The sequence below is a fragment of the Anthonomus grandis genome, chromosome 22, assembly GCF_022605725.1.
Source record: "Anthonomus grandis grandis chromosome 22, icAntGran1.3, whole genome shotgun sequence".
NCBI classification, from domain to species: domain Eukaryota; kingdom Metazoa; phylum Arthropoda; class Insecta; order Coleoptera; family Curculionidae; genus Anthonomus; species Anthonomus grandis.
The window spans coordinates 13,789,162-13,814,876 of NC_065567.1; the positions used below are offsets into that span (position 1 = coordinate 13,789,162).

The 25,715-nt window shown below is 31.3% G+C and overlaps 1 protein-coding gene across 1 annotated transcript in view; it reads right to left on the reverse strand.

Moving 5' to 3' along the window:
* LOC126749070 (leishmanolysin-like peptidase) overlaps positions 1-25,715 on the reverse strand; it is a 105,656-nt gene that overhangs the window by 50,889 nt on the left and 29,052 nt on the right. Inside the window, exon 2 of the mRNA XM_050458688.1 lies at positions 5,009-5,106. Coding sequence (XP_050314645.1) covers positions 5,009-5,106 — 98 coding nt within the window. The remainder of the gene's footprint in view (positions 1-5,008; positions 5,107-25,715) is intronic.

A 25,715-nucleotide genomic window follows, 5' to 3' on the forward strand; every position in this document is an offset into this window, starting at 1 on the left:
ATCTACTGTACCGCTATTTACGTCCTTCAAGCATAATAATTCAATTTTGCTTATTGAAATAAAAGGACTAATTTATCAACATTTTCTTGGTGAATCCTAACTAGTTATTACTTAAAGACCATAAAATTAACAAATTGATTTAAGATTTCTTTAAATAAATAAAAGAAAGAAAAACGGAAAGTGGCTCTAATAGAAAATTGAGAAACCATTTTTGTAAGACCTGGGTTTAGTTCTTGTAGATATTAAAATGAATAATTTTTTGAGGTTTATAATTAGATTTTTTTTTGAGATTTACTAATAATGATTTTGAGTTTCCCATTTTCGGTTATTATAAATCAGAATTTTAATTTGTAACTGTAAATATTTATGAATTTGCCATGGATATAGGTTTAGTATATTTATTATTATTTCATCTAATTATATTTTATAAATTGTATTATAAATTAATTATGAATTCATTAAATGATTTTATTGTTTTGACATAATTTTAAAAAATGATTTGATGATATTATTAGAGAAAATACATTATTTGATTTAGTAATTTTTATGGATTTGAAATATCTCTTTCATATCGCTTATTTCTGATTTATCCTTTTTCAAAAAATGTTCATAATTGTGTTCACATTTCGTTTTCTTTATTAAGATTTTCGCGAAGTATCCAGTAACATTACATTAGAACACGTTGCCAAACTTACGGTTTTATTTGAATTATTCGATATTTTTTGATTGGTAGAAGTAAAACTACTTATATTGCTTGTAGATGCAATTACGGAATAACAATAAGTTAAATTTTTATTCAATAGATCAATAGCTTCAATATCTGAAATTAAAGCTTCACTGATCTGACTCTCATCCAATTGTGAAAAGTTTTGGATCTCATTGTTATTACAGAAAATAAATTCTCTAGAGATCTTGATTAAGGTGCCTAGTTAAAACCTATTAACAATGAAAGGAGTTTGTCAAATATTCAAGTAAAACAATGACTGAAATAAAGATTTAAATCCTTAAATGCAGTGAATATTTTTTAAATATTTTCTTAATACTACAGTTGAGTTAAAATAATTAAGACCAAATTTACAAAAATTAAGAACTTAAATCTGAATTACTTTATGCAATCCATGCACGATCAATAAATCTTTAAATACCTTAATTGACTGGAATAAGTATAATTCATTATTTATAAAACTAAGTCTGAGGTACTGATCTAATACTCAATTACTTAGTTTTAAATTTTCTTTTATAAACCTATATTTTATATATTTTTTTAAAAATAAAATTAGATCAGAAATAAGATACCTAAAAAATAATACCTAGTTGATATTATTATGATTTTCAAAAATCCTTTTTTTTTAACTAATTAAACGACAGCACTGCTCTGTAAAGGCTAAAGTATCTAAAAGAAAAATTGAAACAAAATAGCTTGTATTAATTGGTTAAATACAATTCAATATTTATAACAACATATTTGGTGAAAATTCTATACCTAATAAATGAACCTCTCTATTTATTGAGAAAAAAATTAATTATATATAAACCTTTTCAAGATACCCCTTTTTGGTACATTTCTTCTTAGTATTAAATATTAACATTCAAAAAATATCCATATTTCAACGGGTTTGAATTCACTCAAACGGTATTTGATTTAGAACCTGAGATTTAAAGTATCTTACAATATTGTTTTTGTTTTTTTTTATTATGAAGTCCTTTATAAACAACAGTTAACTGTGTATATTATGCAAGAGAAGCATTTTTTAACTACGCTACTAAAGAAAATAAATTAATGTTTATCACCCAAAATGTCCACAAAAAATTAAATAATCTTTTGAAGTAGACCTGTCAAAAACATAGATATCAGCTTAAGGCGCCCGAGTTTTTAGGGCGGTGATGGAAAGCAGGCGGACAGTGACTGTCGGCATACGCGTTTGGCAAAATTCTCGGGTTTACTTTGACCGACGCGACGGTGTCGCCATCTCATTTTCGGGTACATTTTCGCCCATGGGGTTGCGCATCTTCTCAAATATTCAATCAACGAATTTGAGGAAAACGAATTCGACTGAAAATATCCCCCTCCTGGACTCCTACAAAATATGCGCACTAATCAAAAGATGGACAGTGTTCGTGACGCAGTTGCCCAGTATCCAGAAAAAATCAGTGTGAAAACATGCTGCGGTTCTCCAGTGACATAAATTTAGTGTTTTTTACATCTTTAAGAAAAACATGAATCTACGTCCTTTTAAAATTTAGATCGTGCAAGCATTAAATGAAACATATTATCCTATACTATAGATGTTTGCGAACCAAATGTTAGATTTAATAACTTGGACAGAATTTTTCGGATGAGGCACATTTCATTTGTATGGATACGTTAATAAGCAAAATTGTTAAGTTATTGGTTGAAAGAAAATCCCTGAGAAAAACATCAATCTTCATGACATAGTCCTAAGGTTACTGTTTAGGCAGCAATTCCGGAGGCATAATAGTCCCGTACATTTTTGAAGATAAAAACGAACAAATAGTAATGGTCAATTCTGATCCATGATTTTTTTTGGTCCATCCCTCTAAACCTTTCATGGCTTTTAAGAGCAGCGGTGGTTTCAACAAGTTGGGGCTACTTGCTATATATCAAATACCGAAATTGAATATGTAAGAGCATTGTTCCCAAATATCAAAAAGAGGCGATATTAACTGACCCCCAAAAAGTTCTGACTTTGCTCCAAACGAATTTTTTTTTGTGGGGGCTATCTTAAGAGTCGAGTTTATAACAAGGCCCCAACAAATTTGATTCAGCCTGAAAATCGTATTCAGCAGGAAATTGAAGCCATTACTCCTGAATTATACACAAGAGGAAAATGCAAGAGGCGAAATGGGCGCCATCGCGATTATGCTATTTTCCACACATGAAGTTTAACTAAATGTATTTTATTTATTTTAAATAAAGTTTGTTTATAAAGTTAATAGCAAAATTTTAAAGAAAATTGCAAATTCTGATCAATCTGAGCCACCTTGTACAATATCAAAGGTTTCAGGGCATAATGCAAATTCTGTGTTACATACTTAGTAATCAATGAACATGAGACTAATTTTTTCTTTTAGATTATGCTCTATTGAAAAATTTACGATTTGTCGTACTATAATCGTGTGCGCTGAGGACTATCCATAATTATAAGTATAATGCCCTCTAGGGAGAGGAATCCACTTAATAAACAAAAAAGTGTGTTTTATTATCTAGTTGTTTAGCGTCTGGTCTCGTGACTATTTGTGTATGGTTATCACGAACTTCGTGTTGAGCGCATCTACTGTTCTTTAAATCGTGTTCTGTTACATTTTATTGGATACTATTGTGAAATTTACGAATGGAGGCATTTGCCAATGAAGAGTACACCGACATTGTCTTAACTTATGGACGAGCTGATAGTAATCCAGGTCGGAGATTACCAGATTTCAGGGTGTTTCAAAACACCTTTTGTCGACTTAGTGAAGTTGGCAACAACCCGGCACGTGATGTCATGATGTAGAAATTGACAAACAAATACTGAAAGCTTTTACCGTGAATCCTATGCAAGCGTCAGAAAAGTAGCTGGAAACCTTGGTCCTTCTAAATGGAAGATGTGGGAGACTAAGCCCAAAGATGCACACTTTCATAGTACGGGGGTGCAGGGCTTACAACATCGAAGACCCATTGTTTTTCAAGTAATATTACCAGCTTCCACTACCTCCACGAATGGGCTCCTTAAGATGCAAATGCGCACTGGGCAAAACAAAATTTACTTCAGAGCATATTTTCTGTCAACGTGTAGAGGCAATCGACAGAACTCTTATTAGGTCACATTATCTACCAGAGCATGTAGATAAAGCAGTATTTACAGTTCACTGATTACAGCAAAAAGATATCCCCAATCATCTAGTGGAAGCTGGACTCTTGGACGGAGAGAGATTAATAATCTTCCAACATGATAGCTATGCAGTGTATTGGTCCTTGACTGCTTTTCGGAGTGTTGGATTGGCAAAGGCGGAACCTTTTCTTAGTCCCCCCGACCGCCCGACTTAACTCTTCTGAATTTTTTGTCTAGGTACGGGCAAATGACTTTACACATATAACAGAAGTAAGAACGAGGGAAGAGTTGGTTGATAGAATCAATCAGGCATTTGATAGAATGAAAGAAGAGATAACGAGAAGGATGATTACCACCGAAGTGAGAAATATGGCACGGGTCTTTATAAGAAATCGGATCATATTTTGAGCATGAAAAATAAATGGTTTAAACAAAAATGTATTTAATTTAATTAAACATTAAAATTTGAAACTATCCCACCATAAGATGCCCCACAATAGGGAAGATAATTCGGACAACTATTAAGATATCAATAATTGTCCCTGTGCTGTATTTCCGATTAAGTGTGAAATTTAAGTATTTATTGGAAAATGCAAAAAAAACAGTATGTATACGTCAAATACACACTGTATTTGATACGCTCTATAAGCTTAACAAAAAGTGTACACAAAAATAAAAAACAAAGCAGTTAAAAAAGTTTGTAGAATGCTCCACTCTGGGACCTCAATTAAATAATTTTAAATTGGATGATGGACGATTAATATTTAATTAGGATTATACATACATACATTTTTGTTACTTTTTACTGATTAGTTTGATGGAAAGATTATTAAGAACAGACAAAAAAAGTTATGAACTACCTTCGTAACAATTTAGGCCGAAGAGTTTTTTAGAACAGAAAGGATAATTTAATTAAACTTTTTATGTTTTATAAAATGAACATAATTAGTTATTTGAAGACAAGTTTAAATCACTGAAAGAAATATTAGTTCATTCATTTTGATAAGACACCTCTAGTTAGTAGTAATCAATCTACTAAATCTCATAACCAACTTACCAATTTAACCCAATATCTGTTTCTTGATTGAAGGAGATGGCCAAAGCTTTTTATTCTATAATATTCTAATTATCAAAATTACTATTTAATTAATAAAGATGCAAATCGTATAACTTACCGATAAACGCTTTGGTCATAATAGAGTAGAATCCTCAATGGTTGGTCCGCAGTTCTTCTTTTAATTATATGGTGTGGCTCTACGTAGCTGTGCAAAACCTACAATTTAAAATAAACTTTAAAATTATTAATTAGGCATGTTGACATTAAATGTATACGTTGTAGCAATGTTTAGTTATTTTACTACGTAGGATGTTTTAGATCCAAGTGGATCAAACTTCAAGGGGAAATACAATTTAATAGAAAAATGTGTTAAATATATATGTGGGTGGTCCATCGAAAACAAATCAGCGGATTACACTTCTTATACGGAGTAAATTACGGCTTTGAATGTGAAAATGTTCAAAAATATTTGCACCCTAATATTTCTAGCTTAATAGGAAAACATTTACACACAAATTCCATCACTAAAACCTCTTGACGGGGTAAAAATTCACCCTTAGATTTGTGTTCAAATCCATATTCTATGTAAGTTGCCATGCACAAATATTTTTTTGTTGAATAAAATATTTGTAGTTCTTTTCTTACATTTTAGTTAGGTCATGTTAAGCATTAAGAACATTAAAAATTATTCATTACAGTAAATAAACCAGAATCTTTAAGAAACTTTTAAACGAGTTTAGTTTCAAAAAGTTTTTTTTATTAGTATCGTGTGCTTTACGGATTTTCAGACAAATTTAATTTTAATTCGCTTCGAAGAAAGTTCATAAACCTCCAGTGTGGGTTTTATAGCACGCTCTTTTATATTGTCCTTATATTGTCACCGTCACATTATCTTAAAAAATAAGTATTGTCCACTAGATGGATATTTACTGCAAAATTGTATTTGATTTAATAAAAAAGTTAGTTAAATTATATTTTTAACCCACATGTCTCCTTATGGACCCGTCGTGTGTCACCGAAGGTTACCTGAGGCCAATAGCCCTGCAGAAGCAAATGAGGCGCTTCGGTCTGAAAATTTTATGTCGCTGGGCAAATTATAGGTGCTGCTAGATATTAAATTAAGATATTCAATCCATGGTCTGCAGCTTATTCCTTCTCCTAACACCAAGAGTTATCCGCAATATCCAGCGTATGGAGATGGGTGACGTCTTAAGTGCCAGTGTCCACTTAGAAGACCCGCCACTACCCGAATTTCGCGTATTTTTAAGCGCAGTAGTTGTTTGGTGAGACAAGCACAGGAGCTATGTGCCATGCCAAATGCTTCCGGATCCATATCCGGAAAATTTCTTTATCAAGCAGACTCTTCATAGATGCGACAATATTTTGCTATGCAGATTGTAGGTTCAAGGCCCTACCGATCGTATTGCAAATCACAGTCTAGCTAGAGAGCCTGTTTCTCCGTTAATTCAATATACGAGCATTGCCTGAGTGTCCAGGCACCCAGACGACATGAACTCTGCAGCCCTTCTTCACTAGTTCTATAGGAAGATACCTATAGGTTCTATACACTCCAAACCTTATATACTCCAGTACAAGCTTGGAGCTTACCCTTTCAGCCGTGATAGCCTAAATGCCGGCTCGCAAATTGCTGTCCGAGCAAATGACTGTGTTGCGGTTTCAATAACGGCGCACTCTAAAATGTTTTGTCCGCATTTTAACACAGCAAATATTTTCCAAAAAATAATGGAAACAGTGGCGTCTTCCTCTAGCAAATAGGCCCTGCCAATATATAGAGCCTCGTCACAGGAATCTGCTGTCATTAATTCTGGTGTCGCTCGTGTACTAGATGGCCCTTAATGCAGGCTTATTAAAGTCCTGCCACTTTCCGCTTGCTCCCATATGGTACCATATAGTCGCTTCCCATTAGAGAAGAGATTTGACGATAAATGATTAGATCTAATAAAGCATTATAGAGCTTTGGGCTTTTGGGAGTCAAAAGCCCTCTTGTAAGTCCAAAGGACACAGGTGGCCTTCTTGATCCTGATATCTGCGTATTCGCTCCAGAAGAGTTTGATGTTATTCCTAGAAAAGTGTTTCAGCTGCATGTTATCCAGAGATTCCTGCATTGTAACAGTGTCCAAATTTAGAATTAGCGTAACGGCTTTTAGGTTTAGGAATAAAGACAACTTCGATAAAGAGAACTTTTCGGTATTGCTTAGGGATGTAGCCCTGGGCAAGGCATGTCTTGAATAATTTGACATTTTTGTCAATACATATGTTTCTGAATATAATTACTAAATTAACTACATAAAGCTTCGAAAATATTAAACAAAACTGGCAATTATTTTTAAATTACAACTATTCGGAATACCTTAGTTCTAGTGCAAGAAATCGACACTTTTTCTAATTGACTTCCAAATCCTTTCAAAATTAGTTTTGTTTATTAATGAGTTATTTAGTATTGAGTTGTACCCCGCAAATTATCGTTCATCTTTCACGGCACTAGTGCAAACTAAAACCTTTAGATAACCATATGTCAGAAAGTTTAGCTCTAAATACCGCCAAGGTTCGCCTCTATACAAAGTGTCTCTCTCTAATACACTATATTAGGCATAGGCCTGCCGTTGTTGTACGCTATTAACAATAAATGTTTAAGTTTTTAATTATTATTTTAACAATTTTAATACTTATTTAACAAGTAATCTAGTCTTATTATAAATACTATTTTAAGTTTCGGCTGGGTTCATGATATTATTCAGCAGATATTGTTGTAGTTCGTTTAATATCTATTTTACGTAATTTGTAATGTCTCTTTCTTATTAACAGCATTGATATGAGATTGCAAGTCTTAAGCATTCAAATGTATAAACTACGAGACAGTTTTACCACTAACCAAACCTTTATTTTTACTCTCGACACGTGTTTCGCTAACGAAGTTAGCATCTTCGGGAGAACTAAGTAAAAAATAAATAGTTTTAGTTAGTGGTAAAACTGTCTCGTAATTTGAGCGTCACGCCAAAGGCTCCAACCATAGGACCATGACCAAATGTATTTTAAATTGTAGGTATTAGGATAAGTATATTGTAATTTGATTTAAATAATATAGTTGATTAAAATGATATGATAATAGATTTTTTTTTAAATAAAAACCGATTTAATATCCTTTTATTAATGTTAATTATTGTTAGAAAATAAAAAAAACAATAATTGGTAATAATCAAATGGCGTACATCGCAACAAAACTAAATCATTACCTAAGGTAAAAATATCTGAAGGTTGCTATGACCTTAGACTTTACCCTTTTAAATAATTTTCCCACGATATTGCTTTTAAGATGTTTTGTAACAAAGTTTGTTTTAATTAAATTACTGTGAATATTTGAAATTTCTTTTTGCGAAATTTAATATACAACTTCATTAACACTAAAATTATTTGATTAAAGTATTCTTGTTCGTGTAGGAACAGGTTAGTGTGTTTTGGGTTAACTTGCTAGTTATCTGATATATCTTATAAGTAACGTTGTATCTGTCTTGTTTTCTATTGTTACTAGATTTGTATTTTTCTTAACGACCTACTTCTGTTTAAGATAAATAAGGAATTGAGTAGAGCTATAGTTTTGTGGATCCCGTTGCGTATGTTTTCATTTAATAAATAAATCGCTGTGTTCGTCGTTTAATATTCTCTACATTTTTCTGCACGTTTCGAATCTGTACCCCTCCGTTAACTCTTTTGACAACTTCACTTTATCATTTAATCTTCTGTGGTAGTGTTAGCTTTTCAGTTCTGGCATTGCTTTAATAGCCGCAGTGTAGATCATTAGGTGTAGCTGGTAGAATATAGTAGCTGTATGAATGTGACTAGCTCTCATGTAAGCGATTTTAAGCAGCACTGTTAATTTACGGAACAAGTTCTAGAGAATTAGATAGTGCCGGTGATGCTGAAGGATTTGTGCCATCAAATTTCGTTAAGCTCTTTCTAAATTCGCGGATTTTATGAAGAAGTTCTTAATTGTTAACAATAAGAACTTCAGTTTGATTTTCCACCATTTTTTGTTGCTGCAGTTTCATTCTCCTTGAGCAACTACTCTAAATTGAACAAATCTTAACTTGAACCAACGGTTTTGGTAGTTTCTACTATCATTATCGAGGGGATCATTAAATATTAAATTAAAAAAAATATTCAGTCATTTTCAGTCAACTTAATCTTCAAGAAAATGAAGTAATAATTAATAAAGATTTGAAAACCTTTACAGATTATCTCCATATAAAGAATTTAGCAAAAGGTAATTTCTGGTTGAAACATAAGAAAAAAAATGCATGACAGAAAATGTAGAATTAAATAAGAGAACAAATGCTTATAATTTAAAGAGAAAATTACAATATTGGATGTTTTGTTATTATAACTTATTTTCTTGGTTTATATTGTTTCAGTAAAGATTTTCTTGAATTATTAGATCTTACACTTTAGCTTACTTAATTTATAGTATTCTTATTATGCAACCATGTAGAAACCATTAAGTGTAAAAAGAGCCTCAAGCCAAGTGTTGAATCTTAAATATATAGGTATAGCATATCCTTGTACGGCCGCGACCTCTGCCTGAATTATTATAGCATATTTTTCAAAACATATTTTAATTTTTGTAGGGGGTTTCTCCCAAAAATGCTTGCCTTTGCTTTCCTATTATTATTATTATTATATTTGCTTAAATGTATCTCCATCGATAAAAACGAAGTAAAATTTTCATCATTCAAAATATTCCGTGGATACCTCTATTAAAAGTTTTCTTCTATAATATTCTCCAGTATTATATTATCTAATTAAATCATAATTAATGGCAACTTCACAACAAAAACGATGCACTAATTTATACCAGTACATAATTAATTTGTCGTAAACTATTATAATTGAAGCTATATCTTTTAGAGTAAGATAGAATAGTTGACAATTAAACTTTAGAAGCTAAAAATTTCAACTTTTAACACAGGAAATCTAATAAATCATTTATTAATATTGCTTGGAAACTTTCAAAGTTACGTCTTTTAGTTTAATTTTACTTTTCAGACTAAGGTGAATTTTTGATCCATGTATTACTCATTTACTTTGCTAAATACGAAAAAGTTCTAATCACAGACTCAACATAACTTTTGCCCCGTTTATATGATATTACTGTCCAAAACAAACTGTTTTCGATGTAAATCTGATTTTTTTCTTAATTTGGCTTTTATTATTAATTTAGATTTTCTAATTAATTAAAAGCCATTAATTTTTGATGCTGGACATTACATCAATTTGGTGCTAGGCTAACACTTATTGGAAGCTCACTTATTAATACTTACATATAACGTTTTTTTTCTAAGAAAATATTTTTAATTAATTTCTAAAAAAAAATTTGATTTTTCAATGATTCAATCATATTTAGTTAACCGACCAACCATTGACAGAAAAGCGGCGGGCCAGCTCATTTTCACTACCCGCGTATCGGTAAATGACAGACCGAGAATTCTCGGCCATTAATTGCTGATGAAAAATGTGAAGTAAAAAACTAGAAACATTCATGATTCCACAATGAAATATTTTTATTATTATATTATTTTTATTTACTTGCAATATTTTACTCAAATGTGTTTTCTTCTCCTTTTATTCCTGTCATTGAGTAATAATACCAAAAGTGCGAACACTCTATTTTTGATTCGACGCGAAACACTAAATTTATAATTTTCAACGCTCCAAATTCATCCCTTACGCGAAGGTGGATATCAACCCCAAAATCTCAAATGGGAATAGGGGTTGTGTAGCACCTTATTTTAAAGTTCTTTCTTCATTGATTCTATCCCCCTAGTTTAAAATATCGACTATTTTTTTCATTTCGTATGTTGTATAAAACACGACTTTTGAAGACATTTCTATTCAAAAATTTAAACAGCTTGCATACGTTAATTTTTACTACCAAGGAAATAAATTACGTTTTTATTCCCCAAATGCATCACTTACGCGGGGGATACTAAAAAAAAAGCTAAACTAGGGAATATTAAACGGGGATGTGGGTCGAGTTGCACCTTATTTCAAAAATCTTTTTATTTTGATTATATTCCCCAAGTTTAAAATCGCTGTTTTTACATCTCATAGTGTAACAGCTTGTCGAAATTAAAATAAAGAAGAAACTAACAGGCCAATTTTTTTTTTTAATGGATATTGACATAGCTTAGCTACCAAAGGTAGAAATGTCTCGCCTACCTATGTCAGACAATTAGTGAATCAGTTTTTGGATAATGGGACGATGCAAAACCAGAAGCACAATCCAATTTAAGTGGTCAGCGATGAACGCACACAAATTGCTGTATTATGGCACATAATATCGATAAAATCTGAAATACCAGGAAATTATCTGAAGTTTTCGGCGTCTCTCGGACAAGTGTAAAAAGGATTTTAAAATTTCATAAATTTTTTCGTTACAAAATAAAATTATTCTACGAACTAAATAAGGATGATTATGACCGACGACTTCAATACGTCAAAGATATGAGTAAAAGATGTATTGGAAATCCACTTTTTCTGTACAATATTTGTTTTTCGGATAAATGCTCATTTTTTTTACATGGATTGGTTAATAGACACAAGATACTGGGGCGATTCAAATCCCCATTTGTATAGAAAAGTCTACACTCAATATCCAGAAAAAAATAATGTCTGGGCTGGTAACTTGGGAAAAAAATCGCTCGGGAGGGAATCGCCGAAGATGAGAGTTTAACCGAACAAAATGATTTTTTCAACAACATGATTTTTTGCCTGCCCATTATGCAGCACCTGTTCCACGTTTTTAAATGAGGGATTCAGGGACCGCTAAATTAGACGTAGGGGACCTATTGAATGGCCTGCCAAATTCCCGGATTTTCCTTCGGAGTAATTTAAAATCAGTTATCTATAAAACGGAGCCCGTTTCTCTTCAAGATTTCCAAGAGCGGATTTCCACAGAGTATGAAAGGATAGGTTAGAATGTATTGTAGAATGTAAAAGAAGAAATGGAACATCAATTTTATCATTGTATGATGTTATTGGATGTTACTGGAGGTCACTTTGAACATCTTATTTAATAAGTTTATTGTTATTAAACAGAACAGGAGTTTAGTTTTTATTTTGTAGTAATGATAGGTTTTTTTTAACTGATTATTTTGTACTAATAATAGATCAATTTTTGAAATTTGAAAATATGTCAATTTTTATTGTGTTTATTATCCATAAGAAAATTATAAATGTATTGGTCCCCATAAAATCCGCAAAAAAACTGGGTGGAAAGTTTTCATTGGCCCATCCCGTATAGTCATAAATGAACAGTTTCTGGACGTTAATTTTTATTTTAATTTTCATTTCAATAGCAAATTATCTACTCTTCTCATTATTAGTATTACTATAAATTTTAGGACGAGTTTATTTCATCGATTCACAAATATCGCAACTATTTTTTTTTAACTTAGAATACGATTCCAATATTTCCCGCCGCTCGATAATTATTCATCCCTTGCACACGAACCGCTCTAAAGCAGTAGCGAAACAGTTTTAGAGATTACTTGATTGTTTGCTTTGGTTTATCTACTTGGGATTTAATTATTAGTTTTAGAGTACATTATATTCGCATTGTTATTCGTTTTTAATTTTTTCAAGTTTTTTAAAATGTATTTTTTATAAATATTATGTCTTCTTACAATGACAAAATTTTCCGAACTCGTCAATCAACAAGAAAATAAATATGCCTCTCAAAAAGCCGAAATAATTTTTCAATTTATGTATTATTTTTAATAATTTCGTTTTCTCATTATTCAGTAGACAGTAGACTATTGATTTTCCATATATTTTTTTACTCGTTTTCTATGACAGCGTTAAATTGTCTTGGCATCGTTCTTAGTGTAGTTTTAACAAAAATCGTTTTATAATCTCGACGACTTATCCTCAAGCATAATTTTAGTTGTGTTTTTTAATGACGCTATAAATATCCGATGACGGTAATGTTAGGATTTTGTGGGGCAGTTTCTATGACTTGGGGAAGCTATAAGGTAACCAGCTTTTAACCTTTTCTGCTTTGTGTTTCGGGTCATTATTTCTCTCATGTAATTAATATATTTGATTCATTCCATCAACTAAATATAAATTTCCAGTATTCATATAGTTGCTGGCAAATTTTTTATTGTTAAACATTTATTGGGCACTCTTTATTGTCCTAAAAATATTGAGTTTAATTTTGCCCGAAAAACCTTGAAATTTATGATCGGTAGCAAATAAACCATTTTTTTTTTATTTACTTGACTATGAAGATTACAGAACTTTAGGGCAATTTGAACAGTTTGAACATTGACAGTCTTGTGACGGTATGTTTTTAATATCTTAAAAAGATGTGGATGCAGAAAAGACACTGTAGAAACATATTTTACTTTACGTAGAATCCAGCGTCCCATTTCTTCATAAAGCTTTTGCCAATAAGTCTGACGAAACCATAAATGATTTTAAATGAGCCCATATATACGAATATTATATTTACTAATAGATTTATTATTTAAAGTTTAATATTGAAATTTGAATATAAATTTTTAAAGTAGCTCTTTTGACATATTTGATACCCAATGCAAATAATTATTTTATTTTTCACTAAAAATAAAGTTCCAGTACAGCAAGTGGATACAATATAGATGCCCTGAATATTATCCTCTAGGGCCTTCCCATATAATAATATGTAATAAAGAAGAAAATAAACTCGAAATCAAAGTCTCACAAATGTAGGGTCTATTTAGTAATCATTATTTTTAGCTATCGTTTAGTTATCGTTATTAACTTTTAGTTACCACGAAGTACTTACCATATCACTATTACTGTATGTTATAGAGAAATGTGAATTATTATTGTCTAACCTGATAATGCCGTAAGGCGAAACACGTAACCTATCCAATAGAAGCTATGTTTGTGAGACTTTGACTTCAAGTTTATTTTCCTCCTTGTTATATACTATTACAGTCTCTTTAAGAATTATGGATGAATTGATGATAATATGTCTAAATAAAGTAGCAGAATAATGTTTTAAATGCTTTAAGCGGTTTTCTGTAACGCGACAGCTTTTGACTCTATTACGCATGGAAGGCTTACAATATATGGTGTTAAAGATAAATTGCTTCAAGGCATTCCAAATTACCATCGATGGACACTTACAAAAAATAAAGGGTTGATTTGATAGAAACATGCTTGCATTTACTGATTTAATGACTAACATTCTCACTTTTAGATGTAAACGCATCGCTGCTACTTTTGGCATAAATAAATTAAACGATATACAAAGTTTACAATTTCTGGGTATTTGAATAGACATAAAACTTAATTTTGAAGATCAAAAGTATTGTCAAAAAAAATCCGAGATCGAAAATCCGAAATCGAAATCGAATTCGAAAATCCGAATCCGATCCGAATCGAAATCGGTTGTTGAGAGCTAGAGGTGTCTGAGAGCTATGTCTAGAGCATTGAATCGGGGTACAGTTAGAACGTCAATTGATAGTAATCTATTACATGCTCCTCTCTTCTGGCCTAGCTTTAGGTTTATCTATTCAAATCCATAACAACCACAAACCTTTAACAACATATTCCTGCAATTCCGAAATTTGAATAATTTTAGGAAACGTTAATTTAAATGTTTGAAAAATTTTGACAAATCATATTTTACGGTGGAGAAGCATTTTATAGATTTAACTCTATGACTGTATTGCGTATTATACATTTAATTAAGCTATATCCATGCTATACATGCATCAAAATGATTTAAGGGACAAGGAAAAAACGCCGTTTTATTTTTAGACGAAAAAATTTGTCTCTAAGATAAATTGTTTTTATCAATATTTATGAACATTTCTTTGAACATCCCTTATCACATTCATCACATTAAGTAATTCAAATTGATATTACATAAATAGTTTAAACGCCAAATAGTTTGAACGCCAACTAACGAGTTATTGCCAGTGTAGTAAAAACTTGTTTTAGTTGTGCATGTAACGTCAATATGCAAAGGCAGCATTTGAAGAGACCGATGATGTAAAAGAAAAACATTCTGGTCCAATAAGAGCAACAGAACTTATAAAGGATAGCTTTATTTGCAATATTACTGCCAATCACCTAGAAAGTAATCTTTAAAATGTTCATGACATTAGTGTCACTTCTCAAACAATGAGATATATTAGAATATGATGAGCATGCATTCTTGTTACCGATTAATGAAGGTTTGAGTTACGTCCTGATTCAAGAAAGCTGAGGGTATGACAGTCAAGATTCCCACGAATACTTAGATCAAATTCTGAAATTCATTGTTCAGCCACGCGCTACGGAATTTGGTTAAAATTTTGTATTTTTACTATATAGAAACTTTTTGGATTATCTTAATATTCAACCAATTCACTGACTTAAATCGTATCGAGCACGTTTGAGATATTTTTGAAAGGCATGTTTTAAATCAAGGAATAACTTTTTTTTTCTATTAACATTTCTTTAAACTTTGGGATTTCGAATGTTCAATATTTTACTTCTTTTTGGGTTTTTGATTATATAATCTTTATCTGGGTCACCTAATTTTGAAATTGTCATTTAATTGCCTTTTAATACCTTTATCCCCTAGACGAGATTTTAGCGTTTGTATTTTCTGTTTTTAGGATTCCCTCCTGATTGGGCTAATCTTAGTTGGAGCTTATTACTACTAATATTGAGTTGTTTTAAATTTGATAGCTTATCTATTAGAATTTAACGTCATTAGCAGTTGATATATGATTTTTATGTGATTATTGCCAGCACATTTAATTAGCTTTTAATATATATACAGGGTGTCCCGTAATTAATTGGACATAGGTTAATGTAGGATACCTGACAAGAAAATAAACTGTTTGAGCTCAATATCGCTTAGCAAAATGTTATTGGTTTTCGTTCTACAGGGTGTTAAAACTAATTTTTTACCAAACATTTATTGAAATATTTTGGAATCCACTGGACAGATTAACCTAAAATTTGACGTATTATTTGGGATGAGGAACACGAATATGATATCTATTTTGCCATTGCCACTAGATGGCACCACATACAACAACATTGAGTGATTAAAAAGGTCATAACTTTTTTGACCCCCCTGTGCGTACATTTGCGAGTGAAAATAATAAAACAGCATTTAATTCTAGTCAAAAAAGGTATACTTCTTTGATCTCCAAAAAGTAGACCGTTTTCGAAATAAACGCATTTTTTTATTAAGTTGCGTATGAACACCTAATCTAAAATTTAATTAACAACGATAAAATTAGAAAAGGCTGTTGATTATAATAATTGTTCAAAATGTTCACCATCTACTAGGACACATTGTCTAATTCTTTTATTTAAATTTTGCCTGACTCCAAACAATGATTCTTCTTGGGCCCTGGTGGTATTGACTCCTTCCAGAATCTTTTGCCACAATTCCTGACGGTTATTTATTTTATTTTTATACACAAGTGATTTCAAGTAGCCCCAGAAATAAAAATCTAAGGGATTAAGATCGGGACTACGCGCAGGCCCCGGATATTCACTACCTCTACCAATCCATTTATGAGGATAAATTTCGTCCAAGTAATTTCTGACTTGCAGTGACTAATGTGCCAGTACACCATCGTGCATATACCAACTGACACGTCTTAAATTTAGGGGCACATCTTCTAGAAGAATGGGTAGATCATTCCTCAAGAAATTTAGATAACGTTCTCCATTAAGCTTAGCTGGCAATTCAAACGGTCCCACAATACAATCCCCAAAGATACCACACCAAATGTTTATTGAAAACTCATGTTGAAAATGGTGTTCTTGGAAAGCATGAGGATTTTCCAATGAATAGATATGATTGTTACGCCAATTAAAAACACCTCTCCTTGTGAACGTGGCTTCATCCGTAAATAAAATTTTATTACAAAAAAATGGATCATTCAATTGGCACTCTCTTAAAAATTGACTGAATTGGAGTCTTGCAGGAAAGTCTTGAGGATGAAGATTTTGAACTGGAGTGAAATGATAACAGTTTTTCTTGGCGTATAATTTTGGACACCGAAGATTTCCTTACACCAGTGGCTGCCTCAATACGTCTTGTGCTGGTTTCAGGATTTTCGATAACACGAACCAAAATTTCATCTTCCATATCTGCTCCAATTATCCTTGGTCTTCCCGCATTTACGTTTTTTGAACGAAATGAGCCCGTTTCGCCTAATCTATTGTACAACTCTTTAAATGTTTGATGATTTGTCTGCCTTCTATCCGGATACAGATCTAAATAACGCTGCGCTGCTCTTCGACTACGAAAATTTTCTTAAGCATATACACATACCATATCCCGCATTTGAGCATTAGAAAAATCATTGTGACGCGGCATTTTTATATAAGCGAAAATAACACAACAAGAACACGAGCTTTAGCCAAATTAAAGACTTACTTATTAATACTTCACCTTGACAGGTCGTAGTTATGATGTGTTCATCCTAGGCAAAGCCTGTTTTGTAAAACTCCGATAATAATTTGTTCACACGCAACCTAATACAAAAATGCGTTTATTTCGAAAACGGTCTACTTTTTGGAGATCAAAGAAGTATACCTTTTTTGACTAGAATTAAATGCTGTTTTATTATTTTCACTCGCAAATCTGCGTACAGGTAGGTCAAAAAAGTTATGACTATTTTAATCACTCAATGTTGTTGTATGTGGCGCTATCTAGTGTTAATGGGAAAATAGATATCATATTCGTGTTTCTCATCCCAAATAATAAGAGTACGCCAAATTTTAGGTTAATCTGTCCAGTGGATTCCAAAATATTTCAATAAATGTTTGGTAAAAAATTAGTTTTAACACCCTGTAGAACGAAAACTAATAATTATATATATAAAAACTAATAATTATATATATATATATATTGTAATAAAATTTTATTTTCAGTTTTGTGGGTAATCGGTTCATTATATTGCATCTTGAATAGTGAACTAATGACTGTAAATATGTTTTAGTAATAAAACGGGTTATTCCGCTTTTAAATAAATAAACAAGATTAATTGAAAATATGAGATATGTATATTAAAATTAAATTCTAAACTAGATTCACTCTGTTTGGAGCTTTCAAATATTTCTCCTAGTAATAAATATATAGAGGCTGACTCTTTTTTGTGTGTTAGTGTTATACATATGTTACTAAAATTATAAATCAATGGTTTATTCTTCTGCAGAGAAAGCTAAGGCAAAAAGATAATTCTTTGCAGATGTAACAAATGTGCGAACATAAAACATGTACTAGAACGAAATTTAAAGAAACTAATAGTGTTAAATAAAAATCGTGAAGATATTACCACTAAGGGATGCAAGTGACAGTTCTAGGTCAAGAAATAAGTGCTAGAAGGCGACAAGTAATAAGCGAAAGTAGTATTTACAGGATCGAGACCTACGAGGCCCAATTCCATCCACAAACTTCAGCTTACTTACGAATTACCTGAAGACAGCTGATAGAAGAATGCAATTTTGTAAAACGCTTATTGAAATGTGCGAAGTTCTGCAAAATTATTAGTAGTTGAAAAATAATAAGGCTTTATATATTTAATTCTTCTATTGTAAATTAAAAAACTTTTTTTTCAGTTTCTTGTAATTATTTTCTCCTATGTTCATATCCTTTCTTCACTAACAACCTACCCAAACTCTTACTTTTTTTTTGGGGCTTTTGTGTCACCATCAATGCCAAGATCTGCCATGTTTTAAGCAAGATATTCTTCACCTAATATTATAAACTCAGGTTTGGAGGCATTCTTTATGCGATATTTTATTGATTTCTGATACATTTTGATTAATTGCTTTATTTTATTATTCCTTAAGAAAACTGTTGTTGAGCTCCGTGTCATCAGCATATACATACACAATTACAATATTGAAAATCAGTATAAAAATGTGTACAAAGTAACAGAATACCACAAAACACATTTTTTAATCGGAATGAAAATAGAAAGGCCCAGTTGGTAAATAGATAAGAATCAGCGTGATAATAAAATAATCAATTAGATTAAATGTTGTTTTAATCTATATTATAGTAATACAGGGATGGTCCAATGACTTAAGTAAGTCGTTAACTACTGGTCTAATATTGTTTGTACAAGAATATCCTGATCAAAATTTAGAGTGACTCATGGGAAATATAATAACCTTTAAATATCACTTTTAATTTTTTGATAGAAAGTATAGAACCTTAAAAAGCGTGGATAGTATGGTATGTTTTCAAGATAAAGAAACATAATATAATAATTAACGAGTTTATTTGTAATATAAAAATCAGGTTTTTAGACTCTATATACAATTTTAAGAGTTCAACTGAAGGGATCTCGAGGGCCTTTCGATAGTACCTCTTCTCCCAATGCATCTATCAGCAAAGTGCTTAGAAAAGTGAAAGTTATAATGGAATTTATATGTAAATATGTCCCTCTGAAAACAAAAGTATACGGGTCCGAAGATTTTTTCTTGATTCTTAAGACAGAGCCGTAAACCTAGCTAGACTATTTTAAATAGAACACCCTATATCGTCTTTTCTCTTTTTAGCTGCAGATGAAATTAAATTTTACAGTTACTTCTTCTATTTTTGGTAAATATTTAAAGGTACTTTGCCGATAAAGTTATTTTATGGAATGGTTTTGTGAATTATGCTGCAAAGTTTTGTGACCTGATGTCAGTTTTTTTCAGTATTTAATAGGCTTTTTGCATGAGTCTTTACTCACAGTTTTCTAGTAGATTATACACTGATAAAAATTAGGAAATTTATTATAAAAATATATTCGTTATTAGTTTTTCCTTGGTACCTTTGAAGATATAAATCGAACTATCGAATAGCGTTAATATATAATAATTTGTTTTCATAAGAAAATAATCTTATATAACTCGTTTCAACTTTGACGGCGCTTGACCCTATTACCCCACAGTAGTTTAACCACAAATAAAAAGAAACATCTGAAATTGCGGAATATCATTGCGAATAAACAAAATAGCATTTAAATAAATTCTAACAGACATCGAAAAGTTAAGGATTAATTGGTTAATAAAATAAGATGTTTAGCGAATACCTAAAAGCTTTAGGCATTGTATACGTAACTGAATACATAACATCTTTCGTATGAATAATAATAACAAAGTTATTTTTATCGAATCACTACAACTTTCTCTAACTCTCTGCTTTTAAAGACCGTGTGAGTAATTGCCTTATTGTAACCTTACATTGTTTAGTAGTCTTTACGGATATCTGATATATTAGGTTTTTTAATCTGAGTGAAAACAAGATTTTCTGGCAATAAGAAAAAAAATAATAAAAGCAGTCTACTACACATTTATGAACAAAATAAATTAAAATTACTTTACTCCTTATTTTGATCCCAGTTATTACCATTGATAATTACGGTACCCTACGCTAGAAGCACGGATTTGTCATAAATACAAATATTTTGTTAGACAGCTAACGAAAGAGATTTTCCTGTTTTTGCAGAAAATCGATTTCGAAACAGAAGGTCTTTTTTAATAGGTAGAAATATGTATTAAAAACGACGTATGTGGTTTTTAGAGGACCGAATTATCCTTACCCTTATATAAAATATGTTTCTTTAATATCCGAGATGTCTTTTTGTGTTAGAATTCATAATATATTTGACCTACATTATAATATTTTGAAAGGAAATTTTATGGATAGGTATTTTATTTATATGTTGTAGCTAAACAAAAATATTTCTTTAAATCCTCGATTCTCGACTAAAATGTATAAAATCCATGCTTATTTAAGATATATTTCTATACCATAAAAGGATTCGTTAAAGAAAGACGACGATGTCATTATTATGATCCGTCAAAGACAAAATTCTCTTAGAAACTCCATATTCCCTGCAATTGCGTACATCGGAAAAAAACCAGTATACATAAGGATAACAACGAATAGAATAAGTAAACATTAACAAATAGGAAGGTTTAAAAATAAGAAAATCAAAGTATCAACTAATTATTTTACCTAAAAAATTTTTATGACATGACTCTTTATTCATATATTCATTCAACTTTATTTTGTTTAATTTTTTGAAATCAGCCGATTTGCTTTCGAATAATGTTCTCAACTAGGAATATGAACAGAATATGGACATAATGTGCTTTGAGTTGTTATCGTGACGTTAAAAAAGTATTGTGACAGTTGTTGCTTGTTATTTAATAAGATTTAGAATCGCTAATAAAGAAGTTTTACCTCATAAACTGAAAATATGCCATGAGCTAACAAAAATCGATTTTCAGAAGAGACTTTAGACTTGTGAACAAACAAAATATAGAATAAATTATAACAAAGTACATATACATGATATTTGGTTTAATGATAAATGTACATTTTATTAAAATAAAATTTTAAATAGGCATAAATAATCGATGTGAAAATGTTTTATACACTGACTTCCCAATACTCATTATCATCGTGGATAAGACTCTTACTTCTTGTACCTGACGAAAAGAAGATGAAAAAAATGCAATTTTTGCCATATTTAACCAATTTCTAATAAGATTAAATTTTACCTTGGAGATTTCACACAAGGAAAATCGAGAGGAACTGGTTTCGGAAACAGAGTTAATCTGGTAAATAATTAACCTAACGAGAGATTTATTAAAGGAGATTATTTTTAAGTTAGCCACACAATAAAACAACACTAACTTCAATCATAAATACGAACCTTTTTCTCCTATCTAGAAAAAGAAATGAGCAGCATTCTCAAGGCCATAAATATCATATCAGCTTGGTGACCAATTATTCCAACAAGGTTTGTTTTTCCTAAATATAAAGATCCTATTCCTCTTTTAAACAAATCTAGTATAGTCCTATGGGTGGAACGTTTGGTGTGATGCTCAAATTACGAGGCAGTTTTACCACTAACCAAAACTCTCTATTTTTAATCTCGACACGTGTTTCGCTAACGATGTTAGCATCTTCGGGAGAAGATTAAAACTATAATTAAAGATTAAATCTAGTATAGTCTACAAAAATAGATTGTCTTTCTCGTCACCTATAACTCATAAAATTGATTAAACATTAAACCTCATAATTGCTTTAAAAATGGCTTCACCAACATAAATATAATTAAAATAAATTAAACCATAATCGTTCTAGTCTATGTGAACCTACTATACCCACTGATCATAAATTTAATTTTAATAATATTTATTATTGGAATCTTGTTATATCAACCAATTTAAAAATGACAATAAACAGACTGACTAACAAAATATTCCAGAGAAATAACAATTTATTTATTTAACCTTAATAACTGATTTCATTTAGTACTTATTGTGTACATATACAGGGCGAAGTTTAATTTTGCATTTTATAAGGTTCTGTCAATCATGTCCTCACCTCTAGCTAACCTCACTTTGATATGTTAAATGGGAACCCTCATCGGGAAGCACACTATTATAAGCAGCATAGAAATGTCTATTCAACCGTATCAATAAAAATCATTTCAGAAAATCCGTTTACGCACATGCCAATAGTAAACAAAAATATGTGGTAATAACGGATATATTCTCGACCTCAAACTTTTAGAGGGCATACAATCTGCTGCTCTGAGGGTTTGAATCTAATTTATTTGTAAGTTTTTGTAACATTTAGGTATATGTTTTTTATCAAAAATGTGCACTTTCACAGCTTGGAGACCCATTTTGCGTACTGCAACCGAACAGAAAATACTTTATAATAATATCGATTGCTCCAAATTTTTACTAATTGAGACTTCCAGACTTAATTATGTATCACATTACGTTTTATCTTATTACTCCAAGAACCAATTATATTATTATACCACCAATTTATATCATTATAGTAGAAAATATAGTATCATATTCTAGACCAGTGTTTCTATTTCTGTTAAAGCCTAAGTAATAATTTTAAAAAGTTAATGGCACTCGGAAAAAAATTATTTAATTTATTTTCACAATGCACTTTCTGCTAGCAAAATAAAAAAAGCGGTATAATAAAACCCAGAAATGTAAGGAATCCTATGAAAATATATTTAATTTCCGCTTGTAAGGATTTTTTTCGCTTATAAATGGGAGATATAAGGACCTTTAATAATAATAATAATCTTCTATTAGGATTATTCTGGACTTTTTAAAAGTCGGTGACGGTTCTTGCAAATGGTTATTTATTAATGAAAAGTGTTAAAGTTTAAACCCCAGTGTATTGTATGTTCAACTCGGCTATCTGCTGACGCTACCGATTTAATTATAAAGCTTTTGAATTTATGATGTGAAGTTTTATTATTTTGTATGTGATATTTTAAAAGGGGCTTAAAAAATTGGAAATTCAAAAGGTTACTAAAATTATCTATTTGAAAATTGTGACGCAAATTGGGGAGGATTTATGGAAAACGTGGTGGAACATATTTTATTTTTAAGTTGATTTATTTTATGTGGCTGAATTGTTTCAAAATTCTATTATTTATTTTAACAAAGATTTATTTATACTTATTTAGTTTATGTTCACAATTTAAGAACATCATCGATCCTTAGAAGGTTTCCACAGGTCATCAGACAATCACATCAGACAATCAAACAATCAGTTTCGAGTGGTAATTTTTAACTGCTAAGACCATAAATATAACCATAGATATAGAAAAGGGGTAGAATGGGCCAAGACCTGCGCCGATTGTCTAATGACCATAGCCGCCATTTGTATGGTCTAGTGCTGGGACATCGCAATGAAACATCGATGGTGACATCGAAAGTTAACATCGATGCTTTAAAAACAGTTTTCCTTCATCGATGTCAGGAAAACATCGAAGACCGACTTAATCAAAATTAAATAAACAAACACTTCACTAAGTAATTGAAACTTAGTCTGGGTCTGGATAGTGCACAGAAATAAAACATCGAAGGCAAAAACATCGATCAAGAAAATCGATGTTTCAAATACCTCGCCCAGCACTAGTATGAATCTTTCGCGAGAATATAGGTGCATTGAATCTGTTTTTCCTGTCACATATAAATTTAAAAAAAATATATAAAAAAAACTAACATACACCCAATACAAAACAATATAACTTAAACTGCTCTAATTCAAAACAAACAAAATTAATTGTCAAAAGCAGCTGTAACAGAAGGGGAAGACCATACAAAAGTCGGCCACCTACGTATCCGCCTAAAATTGGATGCGCAGTGGTCCATGCACATTCTACCTTTATCATATTTCAATGCATATAACCAACCCATCAATTCTCATGAAATTGTCAGGTTCTTAGGTCTTTTCACATTCCTTTTTGATTAAATATTCACATATTGAGCACTTTTACACCCACTAAGTAAAACAAGCTGTTAAAATCACACGGTGAACGTTTAGCTGTCACAGTTAATCTCTAAAGCTGCTACTGGCAGATTGGATCACTGTCGCCAAAATGTAGCATGTGAGTCGAAGTCGCGAAGTGAGAAGTTGCTCATGAGTTACCCCTATTTCCTTTACTTTTTAAATTCTTATATGGGTCTCTCTTCAGACTCTGGACGATCAATTACTGGTCCAAGAGTTGCAGTAAAAAAGTCAAATTAAGGCACTGTCACCGAAATGTAGTGTGTGAGTTGAGTCGCGAGTGTGAAGTTCACTGAATTTTCTGTTATCCTCTAATACCCAAGACGGGTTTCTCTCTCTCTCTCCCTCTCTCTCTCTCTTTCTTTACACCTTTAGTGACCAAGTTTAGGTCCATAATCTCTAATAATCCAAAAACGGGTCTCTATCTTTACACTCTGAACGCAGTTAAAACCTACCTTTATGAGTATTAATATCTCTAGTTCCGAGTTCGGTCGTCTTGTGTTGCCATAGGTTAAACCCATTGTGATATAGACACCATTGTTACTAGTTAGTAAGAAATGAGTGAAGTGCCCTGCTAACAAAGCTGAGTGTAAATAAGGTTAAATAAAAAGTATACAGAATGACAGCAAAGGCAACCCAAAGTTTACACAGCTGCCTAACTGAACAACTGTTCTATTTTCCTATCTTTGGAACGAATAAATAAGCATATTTTGGATTGTACAAGTTTCTTTCATTTATTAAGTTAATTGGTTCAGCGCCATATAAACTGTGGTCCTTCGATTAAGATCAAAAGTTACATAAGTACAGTCCACTAGTACTCTCCAGTGGCACAATTAAACCATTGTGTTCCCCTCTATTTGGGGAAGAAACCAGGCACCAGTTCTCCTCCGAATAATATCAAAAAGTTAAAACAATTATAAGTAGAGCATCACTTAATAATTTAATGCCTTTTATTAGTATTAAAGTATTTGAAATATGTAATATTAATCCTACAAAAGTTTAACAACGTATTATTACATACACGAATTAAAAATACAAACATGCTTTAAATGCCAGGCGAAAGTAATTTTCAGCCCCGCCAGCTTTCCACTTATATATTTTCTTTATTAGATCCAATTTATGGTACCAGTAGTTTTAAATACTTTAAATTTACCGGACCACCAACTACTACTACTACTCTATTGGCATAACCTATAATAAATTCGAGAATTACCATTGAATGCAGTTCTATTAAAGAATGGGATGGTTAATTTAAAAAGTCAGTTGCAATATTTTGTTCACTAGATAGAGAAAAATCACTCATTTAAATTCACGTGTAAAAAAAATTGAAAAAATACGTTATAACGATAATCATGAAACACGTCTGTTTCTGAATTTGAAATCAGTCTGACTGTGTTGATTAAATGTCGGCATTTTTTCGCCACCTATTCGAAGAGAGGAATGCTGATAAATAAGTTTTTCA